General features: G+C 36.4%; 1 protein-coding gene across 1 annotated transcript in view; it reads right to left on the bottom strand.

Annotated features, from left to right (window-relative positions):
- becn1 (beclin 1, autophagy related) overlaps positions 1-18,563 on the bottom strand; it is an 87,785-nt gene extending 69,222 nt beyond the window's left edge. Inside the window, exons 1-3 of the mRNA XM_056253636.1 lie at positions 18,469-18,563; positions 449-579; positions 270-334 (exon numbers count right to left, since the gene is read on the bottom strand). Coding sequence (XP_056109611.1) covers positions 270-334; positions 449-575 — 192 coding nt within the window. The 5' untranslated portion in view covers positions 576-579; positions 18,469-18,563. The remainder of the gene's footprint in view (positions 1-269; positions 335-448; positions 580-18,468) is intronic.
- Between the last annotated feature and the right edge of the window lie 1,125 nt (positions 18,564-19,688).

Below are 19,688 nucleotides of genomic sequence, written 5' to 3'. Positions count from 1 at the left end.
TAGTAGCTACAGTTTGTGAACAAACTTTGATGTTGGCTTGAGAAGCCTGATAACCTGGTAATGGTATTGTAATCTGTTCATTAACTTATCCAATCAATTTTTAAAAGTCTTTGTTTAATGACAAATATAGTAATAATATGAGCAGTCTTCATTGTTTGTTACCAAAGCAACCGTTGCATTCCACACCACTTTTTGTGTTATGGAAAAGTGCCTGTACACTTGAGAGCCAGCAAGATCACAAAGAAAGCTTGCTGTTGTGATTTATTCACCTCAGGGAAGCTGCTGCCCTCACTGCTATTCGACTGTTTATTCGCTGTTACTGTCACTAATGGAGCTGAACAAAAAAAAGACAAGTCAAACTCAATCTACTTCTTAATGGAATGACATCATTTCTCTCTTACTGTGTAAAGAGACCAGTTTACAGTGGTGTAGTGCTGTATGGTCATACCCGTGAGCTCATGGATGGTCATTCTGTCTAAGACGTTGAAGGATGTGTCGAGCTTCAGTGGCTGACTGCAGCGCTGACAAACAAAACTCACCTGCATGGTGTTGCTAGAAAACTTCAAACCCTCCATGCTGCTGTAGAAACATAACACACACAAACACATTGTTACAGGAGCTTTTTGGACATTCATCTCTAGGCAGTATACTAAATACAGTGCAGTTTTTCTCTGAAGTTTACATACCCTCTGCAGATTATTCAAAATCTTAAATCATTTTAACAAAATAAGAGGGATCATTAAAATTGCAACATGTATTTAGTACTGTCCTGGATAAGCTATTTCACATAACAGATGTTTAAATATAGTCCACAAGACAAATAACAAAATGTATAAAAATTACCCCATTCAAAAGTTTACATACCCTTGAATCATAATACTCGTTACATACTCGTAATGAATCGTTTTTATGTTTTGTTATGATTGTTCAAGGGACCATTGTTTGTCCTGTGCAGTTAAACTGCCCAAAGTTCTTCAGAAAAATATTTTTACACCTTTCCAACAGTGACTATGATTTTGAGATTCATCTTTTCACACAGAACAATTGAGGGACTCATACAGAACTATTACAAAAAGTGAAAACATTCACTGATGTAATGCATTTAGAGCCGAGGGTTGTAAACATTTTGAATTGGATGATCGGGTTAAATTGCACTTATTTTTTCTGCAGGGAAACATGCAAGTATTTTGTGGAGCTTGAAAAGGGCAGCACTAAATGGAAATAATATGATCTTTAAACAAAATAAGAAAAATGTACACATCACTGTTCAAAAAGTTTTCACCCCATCTCTTAATGCATTGTTTCTCCTTCTTGGGCATCGGTGAATGTTTTCACCTTTTCAATTAGTTGTTTATGAACCCCTCAATTGTCCTCAGTTTGATAAGATGTACCTCAAAATCATAGTCACTGTTGGAAAGGAGTCAAATATGCAGAAGATGCAAGAAAACCATTGAATGTGCAGGGTCAGGAGGCTTGTTCTGAAGAACAGTGCCCTGTTTAACTGCTCAGACTGACTCATGAACAATAACACAAAACCAGTCCAGGTAAGAACACACAATATTAAGATTTAAGGGTAAGTACATTTTTGAACAGGGTAATTTTTATAAATTCGTTATTATTTTGTCTTGTGGACTACATGTAAACATCTGTTATATTAAACAGCACAGTACTAAATAAAAAATAGCATGCAATTTTTATGATCCTCATATTTTGTTCAAATGATTAACATTTTGCATTTTCTGCCAGGGGTTATGTAAATTTTATGAGCAAAACAAACTATGTATATATGTGTGTAACGGTCACCAGCTGGAGTGCCCTTGAGAGCCACCAGAGGGCACTCCACATCAGACTATTGTCATTCCCTCATAAACTACATTTCCCATAACTCATTGCTCGGTCTTATCCCTGATTGCATCCATCTGTCTCATTATCCTGTTTAGCTCACACTATAAAAGCCTGGTTCATTCTGTTAGTCTCTGAAAAGTCTTGTATGTTGTCTCACTGCATTTCTGAGCGTGTTTGTTTCCTGTTTCTCCCGTGTCCTGGTTCTCTTGATGCTCTGCCTGTTCCCTCGGACTTCTCTCTTTGCCTCAGCCCTGATCTGTTATTGTTTGGATTGTTTGTGTATGACCCTTGCCTGTTATCTGGATTACCCTGTTCAATAAATACTGCATTTGGATCCTCAACCTTCTTGTCTCAGAGCAGTTTGTGACAGTGTGTGTGTGTGTGTGTCCCATGCTGGCAGAATGAGTCATAATCAGAGGTGAAAAGTAACTAATTACAAATACTTTCGTTACAGTACTTGAGTAGATTTTCTATGTTTTCTACTTTGAGTATAATTAAATTGTGGTACTTTTACTTGAGTTTAATAAAAATAAAGTATTCAACTTGGCTACATTTATTAAAGTACTTTGACAAATGGCCGACAGAGCAACAGGGTAAGTTGACATTTGAAACTACTTTTCACTTTTCAAACTACTGCGTTGGAGCCTTGTGCTTCAGCCAATAACAGACAGGTCTGACTCGGGTTCAAAACTTCCAGTTCAGCTGGGGGGCGGGGCGTTCGAACCGCACTTTGACAGTCAATCACTGGCGCTCGCGTTTTGAATCAGTATCGCTAACATTTCAATATTTTAGTGAAATTAAGTGAGCTATGCTCATATTCTGATTTTAAATTGAAACAAGTCATACCATTGATATTACCAGAGCACTGAGCAGTGGAAGTAAATAGAAAACTCGGCTCATACACCAACACAGTTATTGCATGGATGGAGCAAAAACAAAGTAAGTGTCTAAAATGCATACACACAGTTTAGCTTAATGCTTTAGCTTTCCCTCTTTAACAATGCAGTTAAACTAAATGTACGAATCAAACTTTGTATGAAGCTAAAATAACCTCAACATCAGCAACAACTGAAATAAAATCAGATGATTTATCTGTCAATCAGATGCATGTAAAAGTTTAGCTCGTTACTACAGCAACAGTGGACTCCCTTACACATTTTCAGTAGAACAAGAAAAAAAAAGAGCATTTTATTTAACATGTTAACCTGTACCCCACTTTATTGTATTACTGGCACTTTTTTATTCATACTATTTTAATCCCACATTTCTTTGATCAGACCTCTCACTTACCATTCTTTGCTTTTGCCCTTCTTAAAAAACATTCAAATGATCTTACGTGGACTTTAAAATTAGTAATAAAACAATCGCTCTTGGCAACAGGGATAGCTAGTATGTTTGCTTAGCATAGTGTCAAACACGACAATTTATGACAATATATCATGTTTTGCTCCAAAATCACTATATATACACACGTCAGTTGTGTTTGAAATAACTTTCTTTTGTGGTTCCATATTGCTTCTTAACACAGAGTGAGACAGAAAGTATATAATTGTATAAAAATTCTATACTCTGACACAGGCTATGTCGATTATCTTTGCATTGTAGATATACATCAACAGAAATAACATGGGAGTGTTCACATTACTAAACCACTAAAATATAGCTAACATCGCCCCATTTTTGATAAAAATAGAAAAATATACTAAAGTACTTTGTAACGTAGTAACTTGAGTAGTTTTTTAGCATACTAATTAACTCTTAGACTAATTACGAGCTAAAGGCAAAACAAGTGAAAAAGTCAATTTTGGATGAATTTGAGGTTCACAAAAATTAATTAAATCCTCGTCTAGCGATCCTAATGCTCCAAACAGCAATTAAACATCTAGAAGTATCTTTATTTGTATGTTTTCTGAGAGGAGTACCTTTCCTTTGTCCATGAAAAATGCAGTTTTTCTCTGTTCGCTTCTCGACGCCTGAGGCTTCCCCTCAGGCACGAGTCTGAACCAATGCAATGTGATTTTCAAACTCATGCTGATGTAAACAAAACTATCTTACTCGCACTGACTGACACATCCGAAGCGTGCACACAAAGACGCCTCAAACAGCGCGCGATACTGATATACACATATAGACAGAATTACATTTCAAAATATCGGTCTTGGCGAGTATTCACGCAAACATTATCTGTTATGTCTTAAGTGAACGTTTGTCTTAAGTGAAAGTTTGGTTAACTGTTGGGCAAAAACATCTGGGCCCGTATTCATAAAGAATCTTAATGCAAAGAGTAGCTCCTAGTGACAAAGTTCTAAGAAAATTCTTAGAAATGTGGGCGTTTACTCTTAAAATTAAAGAAAAAAATCCTAGTAAAGAAAAAAGTAATTCAGAAAGTATCTTAACCCTTAAAAGAGGTCTTAAGGTCAAAATTGTTCGAAGTACGGACGAGGACTTTTAAGAGGCTTAAGAGTTTCTTTAGCAGAGGAGAAAATGGCAGAAAGACGAAGAGGGAGAAGAAATGTGTTGCAGACAATGGATGACAGTGAGTTAATAAGACGCCCGAATTTTCCTTTAAGGATGGCCTTGTGTTCATCCACTAACTGGGCTAACAGTTAACACTTCCTCTGTCCAGTCGGGCTTTCTCGTCCTTCTTGGTTTTGATTCCATGTTTGTTACATTAAAACCAACATTCAAACCACCACTTAAATAGACATGCCATCAATCAGTGTAATTGGAAAGAGTGGAACAATTTTTATCATTCTAAGCCAATCAAATACCTTATAGGAAATTAACAGCATGGTAAATAAAAAAAAAGGATTTATATACACATATATAATGTGTGTGTGTGTGTGTGTGTGTGTGTGTGTGTGTGTGAGAACAGTCAAATAGGAAAAATTACGCATGTAATTTCAAAGTGAAGGCTTAGAATAGACCCTATACGTAAAATCACTCTTTTTTTTCCTTCTTGGACAACCAACCAATCAATCACAGTCTTCAAAAGATTGTGTCATACATAGCAAAGGGGTCACCCCCGCCTCCTCACTAAGATGAAAGTTTTTGTCTTTTACTTACTCGGAGTTGCTCTCAGATCGGTCCCGAATCGCTCTTAAGCTAAGACTCCTACATAAAAGTTTTTAAGCTAAATTAAGAGTTTTCTGAGAGGATTCTTAGAATATTTATGAATATGGGCCCTGATGTGTAACATTATATTAGATCCATGCAGTTCAGTAGATCTTATAGGCTGTCATTAATGTTAATCAAACAATTGTGGTATCAAGGGAAAAAAAAAAGTTTAATATATACTTTTTCTATAGATATTTGGTTTTGACTTGGTGTGTGCAAAATTTGGTGTTAATATCAGGGATTTTAAGGTATGGTTGCTAGGTGATTTTTTTTTTTGGAACCTTCAGAAAACTTTAACTCGATTGTTCTCAAAATTGACTTTGCCATCAAACAGGTGCAGCCCGTTAATTTTTTTGTCTGATTCCAACAAATCATACATTATTTTTAAGGTTTTTTAATAAAGAATGTGAAAAGAACAATTGAACAATTGAAAAACATTTTTGAAAATTTGCTCATTGCACATCTGAACATCTGAAAAGGAAACATAGGCTACAGGGCTATTCTGGATGATGGGCCGCCGGAAAAGGCAAAGCCACAGCCACCATAAGTGTTTTTGTCCATTAAATTAAAGGGCACCTATTATGCCCCTTTTCACAAGATGTAAAATAAGTCTCTGATGTCCCCAGAGTGTGTATGTGATGTTTTAGCTCAAAATACCCAACAGATCATATTTTACAGCATGTTTAAATTGTCACTTTTTGGGGCTGAGAAAAACGCGCCATTTACATGCCTTTAAATGCAAATGAGCTGCTGCTGCCGGCACAGAGGGCAGAGCCTCACGAGCTCACTATCAAAACAGAAACTCTCAGTAGCGGTGTTCAGTTCGACCCGGAGTCGGACAATAATGCCCACAGAGCCAGAGAATTTATTCTGTATGGAGATAACACAGGTATAGTTTAGTTTAATTACGGTTATAACGTATTTGTCATCTGCTTTTATCCAATTTTAATACAAGCCTGCTGTAGCGGACCCCGTCCGAATGATGGCCAAAAATATAGTGATGAGTTCACTTAAGTTTATTGTACATCACACAAAAGATGAAGCGTCAGTTTTACTCCAGAAAATCACTGTAAGAGCTGAATAAACAGTATAAGAAGTGTGCATTAAAGTCTTATCCATAAACTCTCTCTCCCTTTCATTATCATCAACATACACAGCGAATTACACAAAACGCTTGTTACAACTAACAGTAAACAAATATATACACACCTTTTCAGGGGGTGCTTAATAAACTGGTCAACTTTATATCCGTATAACGACTCAGATGAACTGTAACAAAGTGCGCGTTCTCACTTTAATTTCTGCCGTGATCACTGATCAGTAACGTTAGGCCTATCACTCCGGAGACTGTAAGCTGGATCACGAACAGTTGGTACAGATCCATCCTTGATGGATGGATAACAACGAGAGTAAATGAAGATGTCTCTATGTTCATTCTTACATCCAACAACAAAACACCTAAATCGCTTAGGAGACATTCTTGTCTACAGCTGCTCCGGTGACGAAACAATGGCAGACTGTGTACAGCTCACTCAGGGCGGGTCTATGCTAAAACTGCAGTGTCAGTCAAGGGGCTTGTGCAAAAGTTCGTCACATTGCCACGAATCTGAGAACAGGTTGTTCTGAGACAGTGCTTATGATTTATGGGGATGTAAAAAAAAGCACTGGGTGGATTTTATCATTATAGGGTGGTTGTTTACACACACTGCCAACACACATTTATGTTCAAACACCATGTAAAAGTAAATTTTGCATAACAGGTGACATTTAACTCAGCCTTTGTCGGCAGAACTTTTAAAATCCGCTGTCCTTTAAGGTGCTAAATACTTTTTGAAGTAAGAGAAGTTGGGTCGCGAGGACTGGAATTGAGAACCACTGTAATGGTTAGATTGATCTGTGCCTGCGTTTGTTAATGTGCAGGCTTGATGTATCAATCCTACCGTTATTAATTTACTTCTGCCCATTTTAAGGACATTTCATTGTGTGACGGCATAATAACATAACAGCATAAATTACTTAAAGAATAACATTTAAAATACAAATGTATATATAATAGTTCATATATATATATATAACAGTTAATACATACTATTCATATACAATATGAAAAGAGTATGCCAAGGTAAAGGAATGTTTTTTCCACTCTGAATTAGTTACACACAAGTTAATTCAAGACGTTAGTGTAAGGTGGAATAGCTCATACTATATGATCAGCCGCCTGCTAGAGTAGAGGTGGCCAGTCACAGCATGTCTGTCTGACCCAGAGGTTACACAGATAAAAAAGCATTTTCTTGACCTCAAAGCTGAACAGAGGGGCCTGTTGGAGGAGCTTGAGCAATCTCACAAACCATTCGAGTGTGCTTCTGTTTATATTAATGGGGCATCATATGTGACCCTCTCCTCTCTGCTTCCACTCATTAAAGGAGAACTCCGGCGCAAAATGAACCTTTGGTCTAATTACACATTGTAACCTAGTCAACCGTTATCTGAGATTTGTTTTCATGATTATCGAATGTAAATAGTTTTATCTCTAAAAACAGTTTAGCCTATAAAGCTAGTATAACGCTAGAATATTGGGCATAGAGAAATGACAAATAAAAATCGCTTGTTAATACCACTAACAAGGCTCAAAATAGCCCCACACTAACACGGTAGCATAATGAGGGTCCCTACCTTCAAACCGAAGCATTGAGAACTTTGTCAGTGTCCAGACAGTTTAATAAGAAGATATTTTAAACATACAGTCAACTTCGCGTATACAGACAGGAGCCATCTTTGAAAAACAGTCTCTACCAGTTGATCTACGAACGCCGATCCAAGTGCGCTGGTGAGATGTGAACGAGCTATAAGTTGTGATAAGGTGAGCGCGAACAGTAGGCTTGGATCGGCGTTCGTATATCGACTGGTAGAGACTGTTTTTCAAAGATGGCTCCTGTCTGTATACGCGAAGTTGACTGTATGTTTAAAATATCTTCTTATTAAACTGTCTGTACACTTACAAAGTTCTCAATGCTTCGGTTTGCATGTAGGGACCCTCATTATGCTACCGTGTTAGTGTGGGGCTATTTTGAGCCTTGTTAGTGGTATTAACTAGCGATTTACTTTTGCTTATTCTATGCCCGATATACTACACTCTAAAAACTAATTCAGAGGACCTTTAGTCATTACTTAAATATATATATTGGTGTGAAATAAAAAATCAAGTTCTGAAATGCTGTTAGACTTTTTACTTGTAATTGTTATTTTATTGAGCTTGGATGACACACAAATTATGCCTATTGATTAAATGTACTATCATGACTTGTCAGAGTTTAACATTTTCAGTTAATCAAAAAATAATTTAATTTTAAGTTCTGTTAATGTAAGATACTATTTGATGATGTGTAAACAGCCCACAGTTTCCCTCTTCGCATTTGCGCGCATTTTCAAAACTAGACGAGCGACGACACGGCACAGCTGAAACTCATTGAAGCGTATACGGTGAATGGTAAGTAATTTTATGCTTAATTAGGCCTACATATTTGCATTCGCTCAGGATTCTGTTGGTGATAGCCTACTGTAACCGAATAGCTACCGAAATCTGGAAGTCTTTACTCTGAAATTTGATCAGTGTTGATAATAGCTAAGTTACAGTCTGTGTGCCGAGGTAAAGTTAGCTGTAGCCTTTCACTGATTGAATAGCTACACTATTTGTTCAGATACTTTGCTCAAAACCAGTCGGAGTTATAGGCTAACTTAGGGCCCTATGAATTCCTTACCGGAGTACAGATAGTTTGAGGTTTGATATTCAAATTTCGTTTCGCTGTGGTCCCGCTGTGCGGTGTCGTAGACATGCAAATAATATCTCATGTCGTTATTCACGATTTGTGAATTCTTGTACCGGGTTACTCCGGTCCGAAATAAGTGTTTTTCCCCCTGAATTTTAAATACATAGCTCCAAAAGTCGGTCACTTAGAAGTCTGAACCCAGTATCATCTTGACATGCTAGATTTGTGAATTTTTTCACAGCAAAGCTCTTGTCTGTAAACCGGTCGCTAAGTCCGTCTTTCTTGTTTAACAATGTAAGTTATAATAACAATTTATAATAAACACACACACCGCTGGATTACAAAAAAGACTGAGCTTGATTTGTGAAAACTTTCACAATGCAGTTTGGGTCTGTTAACCTTTCCCTGAGTGTTTAACTTAACAATTCTGATTTGAGAAAACCTTCACAATGCAGTTTGGGTCAGTTAACCCTTCCCTGACAATTTAACTTAACCATTCTGATTTGTGAACACTTTCACAATGCAGTTTGGGTCAGTCAACCCTTCCCTGGGAGTTTAACTTAACCATTCTGATTTGTGAAAACTTTCACATGTCAGTTTGGGTAAGTTAACCCTTCCCTGAGTTTAGTTTTGTGCTACTCATGACATTTTTTTCACATGCCTTTTCAAGTTCTGTTGGTATTCTGTGTTGGATTAGATTCTCAGGGAAGGGTTAACTGACCCAAACTGACATGTGAAAGTTTTCACAAAACAGAATGGTTAAGTTAAACACTCAGGGAAGGGTTAACTGACCCAAACTGACCTATGAAAGTTTTCACAAAACAGAATGGTTATTTTAAACACTCAGGGAAGGGTTAACTGACCCAAACTGACCTATGAAAGTTTTCACAAAACAGAATGGTTAATTTAAACACTCAGGGAAGGGTTAACTGACCCAAACTGACCTATGAAAGTTTTCACAAATCAGAATGGTTAAGTTAAACTCTCAGGGAAGGGTTAACTGACCCAAACTGACCTATGAAAGTTTTCACAAATCAGAATGATTAATTTAAACACTCAGGGAAGGGTTAACTGACCCAAACTGACCTATGAAAGTTTTCACAAATGAGAATGGTTAAGTTAAACTCTCAGGGAAGGTTAACTGACCCAAACTGACATGTGAAAGTTTTCACAAATCAGAATGGTTAAAGGACAAGTTAGGTATTTTACACTTAAAGCCCTGTTTTAAGATCGTTTCTGATGAAATAGAACGGTTTAGATTGAAATTTGGACACATGTTGCTGGCCCGAGAATTTTCAGTTTCTGTGGTTGCACCCCTTGTTGGACAAAAACTACGATAAAACTGGTTGGAAAGCATCTTTTGCAGCAATTTTTGTGTGAGCATATCAGTGAACACCCCAGACCACTCGTGAGTTTCACGTCTTTGTAAACTAAAGTTTAATACGTTTTAGGAAGGATTGTTCCAGTGCACCTATGCAACCATTGTGGAGGTGGGGTGCAACCACAGAAACCGAAATATCTCGGGATAGCAGCATGTGTCCAAATTTCAATCTTAACCGTTCTATTTCATCAGAAATTATCTTAAAACAGGGCTTTAAAGGGTTAGTTCACCCAAAAATGAAAATTCTGTCAGTAATTACTCACCCATGTTGTTCCAACCCCGTAAGACTTTCGTTCATCTTCGGAACACAAATTAATATATTTTTGATTAAATCTGAGAGCTGGATCACTCCTCCATAGGCTTCTAAGGGATCGAAACTGACCGGCCCAAAAGTTATGAAAGACATCGTTAAAATAGTCCGAGTGACTACAGTGGCTCAATCTTAAGTTTATCAAGCGACGAGAATACTTTTTGTGCGCAAAAAAAACAAACAAAAATAACGACTTTATTCAACTATTCATTTCCTTCTCTGTGGGCCGTGATATTTCACGTAGTGATATTGCGCAAAGCTTCTAGGTTGCACGTCACACACAGGCTCACTATTGGCCGATGCTGGTCATTTGTGTGATGCGTGTGACTTACAACCTAGAAGCTTTGCGTAGTTTCACTACGTGAAATATCACGGCCCACAGAGAAGGAAATGAATAGTTGAATAAAGTCGTTATTTTTGTTTGTTTTTTGCGCACAAAAAGTATTCTCATCGCTTGATAAACTTAAGATTGAGCCACTGTAGTCACTCGGACTACTTTAACGATGTCTTTCATAACTTTTGGGCCGGCCAGTTCCGATCCCTTAGAAGCCTATGGAGGAGTGATCCAGCTCTCAGATTTAATCAAAAATATCTTAATTTGTGTTCCGAAGATGAATGAAAGTCTTACGGGGTTGGAACAACATGAGGGTGAGTAATTACTGACAGTTTTTTTTTCATTTTTGGGTGAACTAACCCTTTAAGTGTAAAATACTAAACCTGTCATTTAAGTTAAACACTCAGGGAAAGGTTAACGGACCCAAACTGCATTGTGAAAGTTTTCACAAATCAAGCTCAGTCTAGTGTTTTTGTAATCCAACGGTGTGTGTACTTATTATAAATTGTTATTATAACTTACATTGTTAAACATGAAAGACGGACTTAGCGACCGGTTTACAGACAAGAGCTTTGCTGTGAAAAAATTCACAAATCTAGCATGTCAAGATGACACTGGGTTCAGACTTCTAAGTGACCGACTTTTGGAGCTATGCCGAATTTAAAATTAAAATTCAGGGGGGAAAAAACACTGATTTCGGACCAGAGTAACCCGTTACACGAATTCACAAATCATAACGACATGAGATATTAATTGCATGTCTACGACACCGCACCTTTTGCTCGTATTTTAACACAAAAGAGTGTGTTTTTAATGTTTATGAATAAAATGTAACGTTACACAAATTAAATAAAAATGACCAGCGTCTATCTCCTGTATGCTGTTAGCGAGCCGCTGCTCTCTCCCCGGGTCTCAGTGCTTGTTTTCAACAGAAATACTCTGACAGCCTGCTCTCATTGTCTGTTGAGACTTTATTTTGAAGAACCATATTTAATGTATAAGGGTTAATAAGTTAATATTCATGTTAAGACAGTTAATGTGATAAATAATTAGTTCAAAACATGGATTCAAGTTCTCCGTCGCTACCACGTATTTCCGTCATTCAAACTTCACAGAGGCAATTTATGAGATCAATGTATCGGAGAACAAAAAAGTGTTGGCTGATTTTTATTGACAGATTGTCACACTCTACAGCCAATGGTATCGTTAACAGCGTGTGCACGCCTGACCAATGACAGTGTAGTGACCACCATACATTTCAATTGAATGTTTGATTTGAAGGGATAATTAATTACACTGGTTAATTTCTAAGAAAATTGATGCTTTACGTTGTAGAAAGGACAGTAATTGTAATAGTTCATTTAAATGTTTTGAAAGGGAAATATATTAAAATATGAATGTTACATGTATGTTTAAAAGAGAAATATATTACAATTTAAAAATGGTGTTAAAAGATAGTGATTGGAAAGCTGTTTAAAAATATAAATAATTCCTTATAAAAGTCAGTAATTTCATTTTTGTTATTTAACATACAGATTGTGAATTCATGATGAATAATTGTTTTGTTTGCACTAAAATATCACTTGCATTCATGTTGAAAATTATTAAGTTCATGCTACTTAGAAATGTGTTTTAATGTGGCCTAAAAGCTCCTTCACCTTACTTAAAACATTATGTTGGATCAACTTAAATACTTGCATTCATGTTGAAAATTATTAAGTTCATGCTACTTAGAAATGTGTTTTATTGTGGCCTTAAAGCTTCTTCACCTTACTCAAAACATTATGTTGGATCAACTTAAATACTTGCATTCATGTTACTTAGAAATGCGTTTTATTGTGGCCTAAAACATCGCTTTGAATTAATGTAATTCTGCCAGCAGTCTTAACCTAAAAATTCTAGTGGAAACAGTTAACATATTTTTTTTTGTTGACCCAATGTTTTATTTTTTAGAGTGTAGCGTTATAAGCTAAACAGTTTTTAGAGATAAAAATCTACGTACATTCGATTATCATGAAAACGCATCCCAGAGAATCAACTCGGTAACCATGTGTTAAGTACCCCTAGGTTCATTTTTCACCAGAATTGTCCTTTTAAGAGTTTTTTTGTATGTTACAAAAGTAAATGTTGGAAGAATGTAAATCTTTTGAGAAGTTTTGCAAAGGTGAAAAAGTGACCTGTTAAAAGTGATTTTCCATTTGTCGATTTGCCACATTTTGTTACATTTCATGTGTGGTTTCAGGCTTTCAAGCCTTTGGCAAAAAATAAAAAATAATAAAGTTAAATGCTTTATTGTGTTTGATTTGCATGTTTAATTTATTTTAAGACATTGAATGTACTGGAGCAGTGCAGTAAGCAGACCAATAGCTGAAGATCTAAAATAAGTTAAAATGGTTGGTTCAACTCATTTAATTGTCTTATTTTTATATACAAATGAGCTTAAATGTTAAGTTAACAGAACTAAGATTTGTTTTGATCTCACATGGCCTGCACTGTGTTGGATTTACTTAAAATATATATGCACCATTTTTGCATCATACTTTTTAAGTAATCCCAACTTGGAATTATTTTACATAAAATAAACAAGAAAACCTTTGTTATATGTACTTAAATATTTGAGTTCACATAACATTCTTTACTTAAAAATATATGTAACGTGATGCATATATTTTTAAGTAAAGAATGTTGCGTGAACTCAATTATTTAAGTACATATAACAAAGGTTTTCTTGTTAATTTTAAGTAAAATTATTCCAAGTTGGGATTACTTAAAAAGTATGATGCAAAAATGGTGCATATATATTTTAAGTAAATCCAACACATCATTTTTTAGAGTGTACACGGTTTGGAGCACAGTCTCTTCTGTCTCGCATGCGCGCTCTTGCTTGCGTGCTCAAATCCCGGGAGTTTGAACTAATTTGCGAGCCGCTATCAATATGCGGGTGACTTCCAGAACTTCCGGGAGACTTGGGATGTCTGTATTTTGCGTCTCGAGCATCAGGTTGCGCAATCAGTTCGCTCGCAACATAAGTGATGGATTAAAATAGTGCTACCGCAGAAATATTAAATTAAAACGGTCTTTACAAAGCGAAGCACTAAATATAAAGGCAGTTAATAACAGCAGCAGTAAATTATTGTTTTTTAGTCACTGTACTCAGTGGTTTTCAGCGAATGTTTGTGCACTAATGCATCATTTTTCCTGTCTTTTTAATCAAGCCTGCTTGCTGCGTACCTCCACTCCGCTCTCTTTATATAGCATTTGTCTACTACATTTGTTTTAATTGTTTTTCAAACGCGATCTACTGCGGCTCTATGTTCACACGCTTGTTTTCAGTCTTTCTATATTTATTTTTACAAATTATCCTTATAATTCAATTAATTTTAAATAAAAATTAAATGAATTATATATTTGAGATGTTTTTAGTTTATATCTTCACATCTGAACAACATGTCTGTACATTTGTTTTAACAAAAATTGTGTTAAAACAATATGTTGGATATAAATGTTTTTTTTTTTTACATTAATCATGGTTGTCAACTTGCCATCAGCAATTATCATTAAAAACAATGCAAATATTGATATTTGTAAAACTCAATGTATGGCTTTTGCACTTTTTAAAGTACACTTTTACACATAAATATGCTAATTTAGGGTTTTAGGTAACACTTTATTTTACGGTGTCCTTGTTACATATGTTACATGTACTTACTGTAGTAATAACAGTAAATTATGCATAATTACATGCAACTAACCCTCAACCTAATCCTACCCTATTCCTATAGTAAGTACATGTAGTTACTTAATATTACTCTGTACTTAAATATATAATTACACTGTAACAAGGACACCTTAAAATAAAGTGTAACCGGGTTTTATTTAGTCATAATAAACAAATCCAATTGAATATTTTATCCGATTAATCGAAAAAATAATCGTCCGATTAATCGATTATCAAAATAATCGTTAGTTGCAGCCCTAAGTCAATTCCATTGTTTTTTTGAGAAAATAATGGGTTGTCTTAGCAGTAACTTCCAAAAGCCCATGAGAAACCAAGGTAAAACATCGTAACACCAGTTACTGCTTTGTTTTGGAACGCTCATATTGAGTTACGGTACTCTGCCTTAGTTTAGTCGTGCGTTAATATGAAGTTACTATGCCGGTGTTCTATCAAATAATGCTATCAGATTGTATGGTGTTCTGCCTTTGTTTAACTCTCCATTAAAATTGAAATTACAGTGTAGCCTGTTTACTTTGTAAAGCTGCCATCAGTCCCTGTAACTTCTGATGTTCTCAGAGCTTTGTCCTGCACAAACGCGGTCAGAACATTTAGTATGGTCTGAACCCGCTCCATCGACAAACATGCGATATCGATCGAGAAGTATATGCAGAGTTGACAGAAAAATGTTACACATGCCGTAGCAGGTGAATACTACAAATAACTAAAGCCCCGTCTCACCCACACTCATGCATCTAGCTGGCAAAGTGCCAAAACTTCGACGGCGCCTTCAGCATCGCCCTGAACGCGGTCGAGCTGACGCGGGACTAATATATCACAGTGAGTGATAATAATGAAGCAACAAGGGTATATTGGTGCATACAACATAATGAAGCAACAAGTGTACTGGTGCATACAACATCAGACCAACTGTTACAAGCGGGTTATACCGTCAATCACACAATAAATCCGCGGGACGAGCGAAGTGCTCCATGAGCGAAGTGCACAAGCACAATAATAGGGCAGACAGCTGAAACCTCCGCATACTGAAAAGACGCAGAACACGGAAGGTTGTGCTATAAATGCATTAGTCGTCTAGGTAGTCGAGAACTCACTGAGTCTCAAGGGGGGGGGGGGGGGGGACTACGAGGAGCACGACACCTTCGAACACGAATCTCAGGAAGCACCTGTGAGGGGCTATCTGAATGTAGAAGTATATGCGTCTTTCAGATCCACCGCTATCCAACGCGCTTAGCAAGTCTTATGCCACTCGGTACCAATTGATGATACTCTTTACTAAGGGTGTCACGATTTCGATCTTAAATCGAAATCGATCGAAATAAAAAAAAATTCTAATCGATCGAATTAAAAAATGGAATCGTCGATGCTGCCACGCCCCCATGTCACGTCCGGTCAGCGTGCCAAGCGGGAAAAAAACACGCGTGTTGAAAAGCTGCGAGTCTATGGTCAACCTCCTCTAACTTAGCTACAGCCATTCAAAAGATAGCATGGCAACTGCAGATGCAGGAGACCCATCGACAGAACTTGAACCCCCTCCTCTTTCATTGAAGTTTCAGGTGTGTAAGTTTTTTGGATTTCCAGTGAGTTATGTTGACAACGTTTGCGCTTCAAAAAAGCCACAGTTTACTTTGCAGACATCCCAAGTCTCGCGGAAGTTCCTGGAGTCTCCCGCATATTGATAGCGGCTCCCTGATGCCCGCAAATTAGTTAATCTCCCGGAATCTAGAGTGAGCGAGCGAGCAAGAGCGCGCAATCGCGCATGCAAGACAGAAAAAACTGTGCTCCAAACCGTATAGCGCGCGCACGGGAGAGAGCGAGAGATCTTGTGTATGTGCCTCATGAAGCGCATGTAAGACAGAGAGCATCCTGATTGGCCGGTTTCGGCTTTAAAAAAATAAATGTAAAAATCAAGAATCGAATCGAACCGTGACCTTAGAATCGAAAATTTAATCGAATCGAGGATTTGGAGAATCGTGACACCCCTACTCTTTACTGCTATGGAGGTATTTTGTCATCTAATGTATTAATAATGCCATCAGAATGCAACCAAAGCACAGGATAACAATAAGTAGATGGCTATTAGTAATTGTAATCATACAAAATAAATGCCATGATCACTAGATTTTATACTGGTGTTACTATAATGATTTTGTTAATGGTGATCAGCAAACCAAATATTGATAATGTGGAAGTTAACGCCTTTTGCCTTGGCATGACTTCTCACTTTTTGCTGACAATACAAAGGCAGAGTACAGTAACTTTAAAATAGTGGTCAAAAGTCAAGTTTGAGCTCAAGATTTATTTTATGTAGATCATTTTCATTACTAAAACATCTAATTGCCAGATTTCCAGTGTCCTACCTATAATAAATTTGGCGGGACAACTAAAAATCTTTAAAGTCATTTTTCTCAGTTCCACACTCTAGCGAGTTAAGGTCTTTTGCCTTTGTAGGGCAGAGCTGATGTCTCATTTGATGACTGTAATAACGTTATATTCACATTGTTTTTGTCATTATTTTCTCGTAGAATTACTTTGGAAACATGTGACTTTATTTATTTTAGTCGAATGTAGAATTTCTAGTAGAATTTGTAATAAAACCATAGTAGCCACAAATTTACCATTGTCTGACCACAGACTCCATGAAATGTAATATACATTCACTATAATAAAACCATGTTTAATTTGCATAATAGGTAAACACAGAGGTCACAATTTAATAGGAACATTTACTTGATTCTACTATTTTTCATACAAATACCATAAAAACTATATAGTTAACCTACATTTTACCATGGTTGTGAGGTGCTATGCAATATGCATGATTTTACCTATGATTATCATGATTTAAATGTACGATACTATGGATGACCAACCGTTCATTTTAATAAAAGTAGAGTCCTAGGCTAACTCAAACAGTCAGAAAGTTACATTTTACCCTTTAAACATGAGATTGTTAAAAAAAATTCAGATGTTACCATTTTTGTTGATGAACAGCCTAAATGTACTTCTGCGATTCGTGCCATCACAGTCAGGGAACACAAACCTATTTTATTATTTTAAACAATATCACCCATTTGAACATAAAGAAACTAAGTTTACTCGTCCATATTTTGACGTAGAAAATTATTTTATCATCATAAATGTTTTGAATATTGTACCTCAGATTTGTGAAACGTTCATCTGGTTGACAAGTGTTTGTCATGTTCTGACAACAAAAGAATAAAACCCACAATTAACTGTCTGCTTTATACAACTTTCACTCAGAAAAAAAAAAAAACATGTGAAAAAAAGATATGACATTTATTGTGATAATTATCTATATCGACTGATATGAAAAATGTTATGACAATTTTCTGGCCATATCACCCAGCCCTAAAAAAATAGATAGGCTATATCTATTTGACAATATAAAAGAAAATGTCTTTTGAGGCATTTTTTGTTTTTGTACCAAACTACATTGTCAATTCCACCATATAACCTTTTTTTTCTTTTCTGTTGCTTCTAAAAAGAAATAGGTTCAAGGAATATGGGTGCTGCTATTTTCTAAATTTTTTCATTCCAAACACTATAATTATCTTATACCAATATTCAATACATACGCTTACATATTTTTAAACCTCCCAATAATTTTAGCAGAGCCGTTGTCGCCTTGTAATTGTAACCAAAAAGCAAGTGCTAATTTCTTCGCAATTCAAATGGAATTTCATTGGCTTCTATTATGACAGCTATTGGGTTTTCATAACTCCTATACAGATTTTTAAAGCTCTATGTGGTATTCTGTCTAATTTCTCAATTGACTTGATAGCACTCAGCTCCATACAATACAACCATCTATAGCATCGAAGCTCCAACCAAACTTCGATAGATAGCCAAGCCAACAGAGCTTATTTCACCCCTATGCATATTTAGTTATACAACTCATTTTGTTAAATACCTAAGTGAAACCAACCCATTGTTTGTTTGATATTAATAAAGTACCTTTCATTGGCCGTCTCCTCCTGTTTACTGCTAGCAGAGGATGTAACTACTTCTTCTTCTGTTGTTTTATGGCGGATTGGCAAGCCAACGTAAAAGGTGCATTACCGCCACCTACTGATCTGGAGTGTGGAGTGCACATAATTTTGGAAGAATATGCAATGAATCAATGAGGGAAAATAGCAAATAATAATAAAATACATATAAATAAATAAATAAATAGGCTTTATATATATATATATATATATATATATATATATATATATATATACATAAAAAAACTAAACAACAACAACTAGATTCTATTCATTGTTCCTGTATCTTTTAGATATTTAAATAATATTTCATAGATACATGGATTAAATAATATTTCATATTTCATGAAAATTGCCTCGTTTCCTAACAATACTTTTATTGGATTCCCATCCAACTGCATTCTCTCCCTTACATATGCAGCACACTCAAAAATAATATGCCGCACAGTTTCCATAGACAGTAAAAGAAATGGACAGAGCGATCTCATTGGAACTCAGTTGAGACAGTTGAAGCCCACTTTTAGCGATTTTTGAGAACTTCCGTTCCTGACGCGCAGACTCAAACCGACTAAAACTAAGCTTGATGACGTGAGCAACCTGTCTGACAGACGTGAATCTTCTAGTAGCTGTGCGTGAAAATTGCCAACGTTAATCTTGCAGAGACGGGGAACTTGAGCAAAGAGTCCTTTATCGTGAGTGAGTAGGAGTAAGTATTCCGTTGCTTTTATGGACTCATTATCTATGGGCTTCTCCCTTGACGGGACGTCCCCCCGATTGCCTGCGAGCTTCTCCTCCTGTCTGTACGGTAATTTCTGTACAGCGCGACAGAGAGTCGAGTGGTTATGACGCAATCGTTAGCCTATTTTTACTAAAACTGTTTCTACGGGGCCATAATTCAACATAGAAGGTAATGGAGCCATTTATACATTGTCGTGTTTCTTTAGAAATAAATAATGGACAAATGGAGTCTTTAAACGCCTCAGATGTAAAGTTATTCGCTGTCAAAGTGACGCCAAAATGAATGGTAGTCAATGGAAATGCTAACGCAAGTGAAGTTCTGCTACAAGATGGCGGTACCCGGCCGGCTTCAACTTCCGGTCGATGGATTACCCCCTTGGATGTGACGTACGTTCTTCTTTTGAGATTTTATTGGTGGTTGACGAACAACGAAATGGAGTATTAGCGCCA

This window comes from Rhinichthys klamathensis, unplaced genomic scaffold (assembly GCF_029890125.1).
Source record: "Rhinichthys klamathensis goyatoka isolate OS25496 unplaced genomic scaffold, OSU_Roscu_1.1 h1tg000108l_1, whole genome shotgun sequence".
Lineage (NCBI taxonomy): Eukaryota > Metazoa > Chordata > Actinopteri > Cypriniformes > Leuciscidae > Rhinichthys > Rhinichthys klamathensis.
This window is presented reverse-complemented; position numbering and strand designations above follow the sequence as displayed.